The 10,495-nt window shown below is 45.5% G+C and overlaps 1 protein-coding gene across 1 annotated transcript; it reads left to right on the forward strand.

Moving 5' to 3' along the window:
• The first annotated feature begins 1,460 nt into the window (after positions 1-1,460).
• LOC144791387 (uncharacterized) lies at positions 1,461-10,196 on the forward strand. Its single transcript, XM_078666071.1, has 3 exons — positions 1,461-2,642; positions 5,036-5,183; positions 9,710-10,196. Exons 1-3 carry the CDS (start codon positions 2,243-2,245, stop codon positions 9,921-9,923), a joined length of 762 nt encoding a protein of 253 aa, XP_078522197.1. The 5' UTR covers positions 1,461-2,242; the 3' UTR covers positions 9,924-10,196.
• Positions 10,197-10,495: the final 299 nt, after the last annotated feature.

The raw sequence follows: 10,495 nt of genomic DNA on the forward strand, positions 1-10,495 counted from the left end.
AACAGCGTGTCTCCACAGCTTTAAAACTGCCCTGATTTGCAAATATGGGCCATTTGTTTTCGCTATGTGACTCGCTAATGGTGGCCACTGTTGTTTTGGTGCCTGGGCCCATTTTCTGTCGCAGTCTGACCCTGCTAGAAGACCCCTTAGCGGATCGGTCCCGTGCACGGTGTTGGGGTCCTAGGTAGAATTTGTATAGGCTAGCCGGCGTTATTTAATATTAAGGAGTATGTAAAGCCCGCGTAACATTGCGTTCACAGTAGTGGCGTAACATAGGGGGGGGGGGCCTCCAGGGGGCTCGCTCTGCACATTACCCTGGCCTGAGAGTACGTGACTTACTCCGGGTAGGGGGGGCCTGGGCGGGGGGGTGTCCTTCAAATACTTTACAGGGGGGACCGTCAACTTGCATAACGCCAACATGTGTCTTAGGCGGGGGAGCGGTTTAAACACGAAACTGATCTCACTTTTTGTATTAATAGCTAAGCAACCCCTGCCCTCCCACTTCCCATAATATCCTCCTCTTCCGCGTGACTCTCTCCACTCGCATTTTTGGCAGGGACGGCCATTCACAACGAGCCATCGCTCTGTCACTGATGCGGATGAGAAAAGTGCGAAGGAATGCGAGCGCGCGCGTTGCAGTCCGTAGGCCACGCACGTGCAACTCTGCCTGAGCAGCCCGCTCTCACGCACACTGGGTGGAGCGCACCTTTCGGCACCGACGGACCCTGACCTGCAGAAGGTAAGGCGCGAGGCCACCCGTGCTTGTCCACGGTCTGTAATCAGACGATTGTGCGTGAAACCTGTAAACACTCACTTCACGGGGATGTGGTCAAATACCGTTCAATGGGGGTAGCCACAGAAGGCAAGTTGGCTGCGTAATGCGCTTAGGATGTTTGCGGTGCCTTGTATCCACCTTTATCGGTGATGCGCAGACCACATCTCGGAGTGGGTGGGTGAGTCAATCTCGACATCATTTTTTAAAACTAATTGTCTTTCTGGGTTGAGTTGGAAATAATTCACTGCACGTTGTTTTCCTAACCCCGAAGATAAGGGTAATTGTATTGTCATTGGGTATAGAGGTCAAACCTCGTGTACCCCACAGGCCCAGCCAGGGAGTCTCCTTTCTGGCCCTCCCCCTGCCCCCTCCCGCTGCATGCTAAACGTGCACGGGGGCTGTTAGCTCAGCAATGCGATGCGTTTGTTCCAGAGGCTCTGCACACACATAAAAGACAATGAGGGGCTCATTAGACAGTGGGCGCCGATTACCCCGCTGTGCTTTCTCTGTAACCCCCCATCGGGAGTGCCCCCTCCCCACTCAGTACTCACTAGTGAAACACCTGACCCGAGCTGCGCCCCTTCTATTTCGAACTTTGCACCTTCAGTCGCACACGCGCTCTCTAACTTATCTTTTTGCAATGCTCGGACTTTTTTCTCTGTTAGTCTCCGAAGATGGACTAAAAAGGCGTTCACGAGATCGGTGTCTCTGGAGCCGCTGCGACTTAAAAGTTGTTCGAAAGGCCACCGAGGGCATTAAAACGCGGGGTCACCTTTGCACACGTTGGCACGTTCTTCTTGAGTCGACATGGACACCTTCGGAGCAGTGACAGTTGGGTGAAATACAGGGGAGTAGTTACCAGTGGTGCAGCAGGTGCAGTAGCACAGGGGCCCAGAGTCCTTGGGGGCTCACTGAACACTGCTGTATTTTACTACTCCAAGTGCAGTCAAGGTGCCACTCTCCTTGCTTGCACCAGGCATACGTACTGGTCACACTCTTGGTGACCAGTAGGTGTGGGGAGTGAGGGGGTTGCACGCGCTGTGTGCACCGAACACTGAAATGCTGGCTGGCATCATCAGCATTAAATCCAGGAGACTTCTAAGGGTCATCACTCTTTTCTTTACTTAAAAAAAAGTTTGCTTTTTTTTAGGCCGTTTACATTCAGCCCAGTTCCCGAGAAAAGAATGGCCTGAGCAGTGCTTTCACCACGGCTCCTTCTCTTAAGTTCTGCTCCTTTCACCCCTCAGTGGCGCTGCCGGCCATTTACATAGCCGATGGGTGTGTAAATAGAAGTGATTATCTCAGCATGGGCAGCGCATTGTTCGGGGGGTTCAGACCATCAGCCGCAGAAAGGATTCCTCCAGTGAATGTCGTCCGAGCAGCCAGAGAGTCTGTGCAGCGCCCGGGGAGGCCTATTTAAGGGACGGTCCGGCGCGCCGCGGCCATTTCACCCCTCCGTGCCGCGCCATGTTGGACGCTCTCGCCCTGTGCTGTCTGCTCTCCCTCCTCCAGCAGGGCCGGGCCCTGCCGCTCTACCCCAGACACAGCCCGGCGTCCGCCCGGCACTGGGCCGCAGGAAGGCCCGAGGACGTGGGCCTCGGCGTGGACAACAACGACCTCGGCAGGGCGGACCCGCGGCACCTGTGCCTGCACATGAGCCAGCCCTGGAGCAGCGGGCACCGCAAGTTGGCCGCGCTGGAGGACAGCGCCCCCTTTAGGCTCCGGGTGCGCACTGCTGCCTCGGGACCCCCCAGGCCCGCCTTTCCCCACCAGCATCTCTTCCACTACATCAAGCGGATTTACAGCTGCTGCAAACTGGGCTTCGCCTGCAGGAAAATTAAGGGTCTCCAGGGACGAGTAGTACTAGGTAAGTGCCACTGTCTACAGTCGACTCCACTTTACTCCCAGAGTGGTTAACAATTGCATGGGCAGATTTTATTTCTTTATTTTACTTGGGGTAGTGGAGGCGGTTTAAAATCGCTGCATACCACCGGGCAATAGCCTCGGAGTGTATTTACAGGCCTGTGGCCCGAGACCTACATTGCTAATTTAAAATTCAGTAAAAAAAGAGTTAACATTACTTAAACTCCCCACAAATAGCAAAACTTCCATAAGTTTCATTCACACAATTTCTTTAAGGGTTGCCGGAATGTTTACTTCGTTGAATACTTCATACGACCACTGCCCTCGCTGAATTTGATTGTCCAAACTTGTTGACGTTGTTGGTGTCTGTCTGTTTGTGTCCTTCAGTTTGGTAGTTTTATTATTTTATTCTATCTTCAATGAATTGCTACAATATGGCTACGTGCATTTTATTTTTGCATTTTTATATCGCACAGCACTGCTATGAATTGGGTGATGTCGATGCGCATTGAAGCCACATTATTACTATATTTCATCGCTATAGTTTAGATTTTTTTATCCATACTCCTTAACACATTACACCCAATCGTATTCCAGGTATTACCAGTACCACGAGTTTTGCAGGTTTGCTGTTTGCTAATTCCCCAACACAAAGTAATCACTGGTTGCTTTAAGGTGTTCCCAATATATATTTACTAGAATAGGAAGAAATAAATGTACAACTTATTTTGATAAAAAGATTCACCGAAGAGTGTTTAGGTATCTCTGCATGACGCTTGAGGTAGCTCTGAAATCCCCTTCTTAGACTGAAGGGGTCGCAAGCTGGTAGCGCTATACCCATACTACAATAACATAAAATACAATGACTACTAATTCTAGAACCCGCACACACCGGGCGGTTACACGTATGGCGTTCTCCATCACGCGCTGGGTACTAGGGCCTCGGAAGCCCACTGTTCTTGCTACTGTGAACCAGGGGCGTAGCTATCAATAGCGCCGCAGGTGCAGTGGCACCGAGACTCAACTGGTTTAGGGGCCCACTGCATCCCACTCATAACAGTCTTTTATTACCAAACCAGATGACAGGAGCCCGGGGGACGTGTTAGCTTGAGAGTGAACTTCGTGGGGATATATACACTGTGCAAAGTACACCCAGCCCAGGACCGTTTTCCGAGTACGTGCAAAAAGCTCTCTAGAGGGAGCCGGTGTTCTAAACGTCTAATGGCTGCACGGTGTCCTCTATCTTATGCGCATGCGTCAGTTGTGCACAACTCCCAAAGTGGCCCAAACTCATACAATGCTTTCTGCCATATTCTGGGTTTGGGAATTTTAACCGTCCCAGAATATAGCGGATACAGTTCTTTTACACGTATCTAACGACCTTATGGTTTGAGTAAGCCTCACCGCCATCCGTCGACTTCTGGGGTGACCGTCTTAGACGGGAGGGAGAAAGGTTTGAACAGTGGGGGTGGGATCAGATCTAGTATCCGAAGAGAGCCGTGAGGAACTGCACAACGAGAACAATGCTCACGGCGAGGAGCTAAACTTAAGGAGAGGAGTACAACAATCTTCACTCAGTAGTAGTGGCTAGTTACTTCTGTAAATAGTGCTATTCGAGGTGAAGTAGCAGTCACGTCTTACACAGCCTTTTCATATTTATGAAAGTGTTATTGTTGTGGTTAATGCGTTCTCCTTCCCATCTGTTAATGGCCACGATGTAAAGTTAAAGAAAGCTTTTGATATTTTGTAAGCATTTTTTTAAATTTCCAATTTTTTGTTTTAGCCTTATTGAAAGAGTCCCAGTTGCATTTTGTGTGCAAGGTGACACAGTAACATTTGCAGCATAACAAGTCGCTTCATTGTCAGCCCCGCTCTAATCCTGTCGGCCTAAAAAAACCTTAATAAGCAAAGAGGTAATTAAAGAAACTGGTTCACCCACTCAAAACAAGTAGAACGTTATAATAATATTTTTTTATAGAGCGTAGTAGCAAAAAGTCAGAAAAGTGTATGTACAAATAAGTTAAAGAAGTTAACACAAGTAATTACAACTTTTGGTCTGTTGAGATTTCTAGTCGCTACATTACTGGACTTAAAACAACCATAAGTAAATTCCAATCCAGGCTTTCCCACTTCTCTTAGTTTGCCCCTTTGTCTCCTGTCCCAGACCAGTGAATATTTGGTGGTGGGCACTGTTACCTACACTAAAACTTCTATCTTCCAATTGGGAAAAAATCTGGATGTGGATCAGTTTGTGGTGTTGTGTTCTCCAGGTTGGATCATCCACTCACCCCACATTGTATAGTGTATGGTGCTGTCAAGCGATGATGCTTGGAGATGTTGGAGTGGTACCTCTTCTTAAGCACATTCTTCTCACCCTCTCATCTGTCTTCCTTTCAGATGGGCCTCTGACGGACTTGGAGTTTTACATGGACCCTCAGACGCTGGAGCTGTCTGTACAGAGAGCAGAACTGCACCTGGAGGTGTCCAACCCAGACCACGTGACTGTGGTGCCAGTGCTGCAGACCCCGGGCTTCAGCAGCTCAAGGTACGTGTCTGGCAGTGGTGCCATCCAGGTCCTGTGCTAGTGTTTGGTTGCCCATTTATCTAGTGCTAACCAAGTGCTTTTTGAGTGAGTGCTTCTAGACTTTGTTTAGGTGCTCAGACGAAGAGGCAAGGCAGCCTATGCAGACATCTAGATACATTTAGAAAGACTTAATCTGAAAGGCCTAAACTGCTAAATTGAGTCTGTCACCTTTCAAAGTGTCTGACAGTGCTTTGAAGCAGCCTCTGGTTCAGTTAAGTGCATGACATATTCCTTATGAGATGGCATTAGCTAGTGCCAGAACCCTTATTCCTCATGATATGGCATTAACTAGTGCCAGAACCCTTATTCCTCATGATATGTCATTAACTAGTGCCAGAACCCTTATTTCTCATGATATGGCATTAACTAGTGCCAGAACCCTTATTCCTCATGATATGGCATTGACTAGTGCCAGAACCCTTATTCCTCATGATATGACATTAACAAGTGCCAGAACCCTTACTTCTTATAAGATGACATTAACAAGTGCCAGAACTCTTACTCCTTATAAGATGGCATTAACTGGTGCCATAACCCTTACTCCTTATGAGATGGCATCAACTGGTGCTAGAACCCTTACTCCTTCTGAGATGGCATTAACTGGTGCCAGAACCCTTACTCCTTATGAGATGGCATTAACTAGAGCTAGAACCCTTACTCCTTATAAGATGGCATTAACTGGTGCCAGAACCCTTACTCCTTATGATATGGCATTAACTGGTGCCAGAACCCTTACTCCTTATGAGATGGCATTAACTGGTGCCAGAACCCTTACTTATAAGATGGCATTAACTAGTGCCAGAACCCTTACTCCTTATGAGATGGCATCAACTGGTGCTAGAACCCTTACTCCTTATGAGATGGCATCAACTGGTGCTAGAACCCTTACTCCTTATGAGATGGCATTAACTAGAGCTAGAACCCTTACTCCTTATAAGATGGCATTAACTGGTGCCAGAACCCTTACTTATAAGATGGCATTAACTAGAGCTAGAACCCTTACTCCTTATAAGATGGCATTAACTGGTGCCAGAACCCTTACTTATAAGATGGCATTAACTAGTGCCAGAACCCTTACTCCTTATGAGATGGCATCAACTGGTGCTAGAACCCTTACTCCTTATGAGATGGCATTAACTAGTGCTAGAACCCTTACTCCTTGTGAGATGGCATTAACTAGTGCCAGAACCCTTACTCCTTATGAGATGGCATTAACTAATGCCAGAACCCTTACTCCTTATGAGATGGCATTAACTGGTGCCAGAACCCTTATTCCTCATGATGTCATTAACTAGTGCCAGAACCCTTATTCCTCATGATATGTCATTAACTAGTGCCAGAACCCTTATTCCTCATGATATGGCATTAACTAGTGCCAGAACCCTTACTTATAAGATGGCATTAACTGGTGCCAGAACCCTTACTCCTTATGAGATGGCATTAACTAGTGCTAGAACCCTTACTCCTTATAAGATGGCATTAACTGGTGCCAGAACCCTTACTCCTTATGAGATGGCATCAACTGGTGCTAGAAGCCTTACTCCTTATGAGATGGCATCAACTGGTGCCAGAACCCTTACTCCTTATGAGATGGCATTAACTAGTGCTAGAACCCTTACTCCTTGTGAGATGGCATTAACTAGTGCCAGAACCCTTACTCCTTATGAGATGGCATTAACTAATGCCAGAACCCTTACTCCTTATGAGATGGCATTAACTAATGCCAGAACCCTTACTCCTTATGAGATGGCATTAACTGGTGCCAGAACCCTTATTCCTCATGATATGTCATTAACTAGTGCCAGAACCTTTATTCCTCATGATATGTTATTAACTAGTGCCAGAACCCTTACTCTTTATGAGATGGCATTAACTAATGCCAGAACCCTTACTCCTTATGAGATGGCATTAACTAGTGTCAGAACCCTTACTCCTTCTAAGATGGCATTAACTAGTGCCAGAACCCTTACTTATAAGATGGCATTAACTGGTGCCAGAACCCTTACTCCTTATGAGATGGCATTAACTAGTGCTAGAACCCTTACTCCTTATAAGATGGCATTAACTGGTGCCAGAACCCTTACTCCTTATGAGATGGCATCAACTGGTGCTAGAAGCCTTACTCCTTATGAGATGGCATCAACTGGTGCCAGAACCCTTACTCCTTATGAGATGGCATTAACTAGTGCTAGAACCCTTACTCCTTGTGAGATGGCATTAACTAGTGGCAGAACCCTTACTCCTTATGAGATGGCATTAACTAATGCCAGAACCCTTACTCCTTATGAGATGGCATTAACTAATGCCAGAACCCTTACTCCTTATGAGATGGCATTAACTGGTGCCAGAACCCTTATTCCTCATGATATGTCATTAACTAGTGCCAGAACCTTTATTCCTCATGATATGTTATTAACTAGTGCCAGAACCCTTACTCTTTATGAGATGGCATTAACTAATGCCAGAACCCTTACTCCTTATGAGATGGCATTAACTAGTGTCAGAACCCTTACTCCTTCTAAGATGGCATTAACTAGTGCCAGATCCCTTACTCCTTCTGAGATGGCATTAACTGGTGCCAGATCCCTTACTCCTTCTGAGATGGCATTAACTGGTGCCAGAACCCTTACTCCTTCTGAGATGGCATTAACTAGTGCCAGATCCCTTACTCCTTCTGAGATGGCATTAACAAGTGTCAGAACCCTTACTCCTTCTGAGATGGCATTAACTAGTGCCAGAACCCTTACTCCTTATGAGATGGCATTAGCTGGTGCAGAACTCTTCTTAGAAGTCTTGTGTTTGCAGCATGAGGGATCGCTGAACAGGGCTTCAGAGGAGACTCTGAAATGGGAGTGTTTTACACTCTACCTCCGAAAGTGAAAAAAAGCTTGTAATTTAGTGGAGTAAAATATATTTTTCCGGATTCAAATGCTTGTTTCATGCACTAGTGTGCCTGGGCATTAAAAAAACACATTTGCATGCATGCATGTGTTACTGATGATAGACAAAGCCCTCTTTAATGTGGGAGTTGGGGAGTATCTACACATTAATATGTAAAACAAATTATCCAGATCTTCTAACCTCTGACTGTTCACAAACTGGAAGAACTACAGATCACTGGTACGTAGAACATGTGGGGGCAGACATACCAAGTTTAAAATTCAACACAGCGCATCTACAAAAATGTGTTGCAGGGAAGGCTGTGTGTCATATCTACTAAGGTATGGCCCAGTTTTTGCCCCCCACCCTCCGAACTGGAACACTTTGGGCTTCCTTGTGCCTATTCATACTCTTGAGATGTTCAGCGTAGATTTTTTTACTAGCGGGGGTAAAAACAAGATGCTTTGACATAGTTAAACATATTTCTCACAATGGTGTGTTATATAGTGCACCACACATGCAAAAATGGAAACATTTTGAGAAAAGAAAACTTTTCTCAAACTTTACGCCTGCCTTGAGGAGGCGTTCATTTTTGGCATAAAATCCTGTCTACTTTTTTTAGTAGATAGGGCTTTATGTAAAAATCCATTGGTAGTCACATGGAAACGCCCATATTCCACCCACGCAGTGCACCCTCGCTACTTCCTGTTACTTTGGGGATGCTTGGCAATGCATATCAGGATTTGCGCTGAAAAGCAAACCCATAAAAAAAAAACGCCATGCACTGACGTGTGCCACTTTTGTGATGCAAACCCAGTGGAAATTGTTAGCAAATCTTGCCTCTGGTCCGAGCCTTGGAAAAGAACAGTCCGTACAAGCTACACAATGTCAGGTTTCCAGTTTTTTTTTAACAGAAAAAAAGGAAATCTTTGTCTAATCCATTGACTGATGTGAATATGTAGAGGGCCAATCCCGGCACAGAATGCACCATGATTTATAATGCATATTCTGTGAAATCATGGAGCAGTTAATTGCAAACACATTGCCAGGAGGTGCATGGGTACTTTGATCTTCGCATTGAAGCAGGGAAGTTTCCATCTTGGTGCCAGAAACCACCAGGAAGATCCCATGTAGCACACATTAGAAAGATTTAAGATCTAGCATACCCTCCATAAAGTGTTATGATCAACGTCCCCTCCTAAAGATGATTCATGGCACTGGTCAATACTTGCATATGATAATTGATGTCCGGTCAGAACTGCGAAACTCCACAGCTTAAATCACTGAACATGCAAAGACCTACAATTAGGGTCCACTGTGTGCTTTACACATCCTGTGTACAGAACTTAAGATCAACAAAATGGTTTTTAAAATGTACTCACGTGGTGTCTGTAGCAAAGAGTCTTATTGTCTCCAAATTACAGCTGGGTGAGCTGCATACATTCATGAGATAAAACGTCCCTACACCTGTGTTGTTGGTTTGAGTGCATATTGGCCTGTGATAGAGAACATAATTTATTATGTTTAGTTTATTAAAGAACATTTGGACTTTTCCTTTGCCATCCACCTTATATGTGACACTTATTGGATCTCTTTTGTTTTCACAGCCACACAAAGAACGCCAGAGATGATGTTTTGGATCTGACACTGGATGTTATGTTTCTGTTCGACATGTTGAGAGAGGAGCCAGAGATGATGGCGAAGGAGGCGGCAGAGCTCACTTTGAACTTGCTCTGTATTCAAGACAGTCTACTGGTGCCTTGTGACTACCATGGCGTCAGCATTCTTCGTGCTCCCTTCATAGCTCTCTTGTATAAATGAACACTTACTTCATCGAAGGGACATATGACATTTAAAGATGGCTGCTCTGCTTCCAGGAAGCAGAATACTTAAAGCAATGCCAGCACATGTGTGCTTCGGTGGCTTCTCAGCACAGTCCTACATTGCCTCTGAAAAGCTGCACCATTTGAGAGTGCATTGTAAGCGTCATGTGTTGAACTCATGCACTTCATACCAGAACTGTAAATATTTATGTGTAGAAAGGTTATAAATATGTAATATAAATGTGTTTTTGTGCGGGTCTATTCGTTGAAAATGTACATACTTTAGATTTATTTTGTTGTAGAATAAATAATATAATATTTTGATTTTAATTCTTATGTTTCTGATGAGACTTTGCTTAGAGCTTTTATATATAGCTATGCCAGGTAAACAGGGTGCATATGAAAACAAACAAGTCTTCCAGTGTCGAAGTTACATTCACACTCTAGAAGATCTGACCAATGAACAACATAAAGGTTTCCTGACATTGGAAGCAGGTATCTAGAAGGGATGGCAATGCTGGTGAAAAGGTCCAGAGTTTTGGAGCTTCAGTAGTGTGATGCTTTTGCTGG

This window comes from Lissotriton helveticus, chromosome 11 (genome assembly GCF_964261635.1).
Source record: "Lissotriton helveticus chromosome 11, aLisHel1.1, whole genome shotgun sequence".
Classification (NCBI taxonomy): Eukaryota; Metazoa; Chordata; class Amphibia; order Caudata; family Salamandridae; genus Lissotriton; species Lissotriton helveticus.

Bases quoted from the DNA above. Each gene is read 5' to 3' on its own strand.
- LOC144791387 (XM_078666071.1), top strand. From the start codon at position 2,243: ATGTTGGACGCTCTCGCCCTGTGCTGTCTGCTCTCCCTCCTCCAGCAG. The intron at 2,643-5,035 runs GTAAGTGCCACT...TCTTCCTTTCAG, and splicing joins CCAGGGACGAGTAGTACTAG to ATGGGCCTCTGACGGACTTG. The intron at 5,184-9,709 runs GTACGTGTCTGG...TTGTTTTCACAG, and splicing joins CCGGGCTTCAGCAGCTCAAG to CCACACAAAGAACGCCAGAG.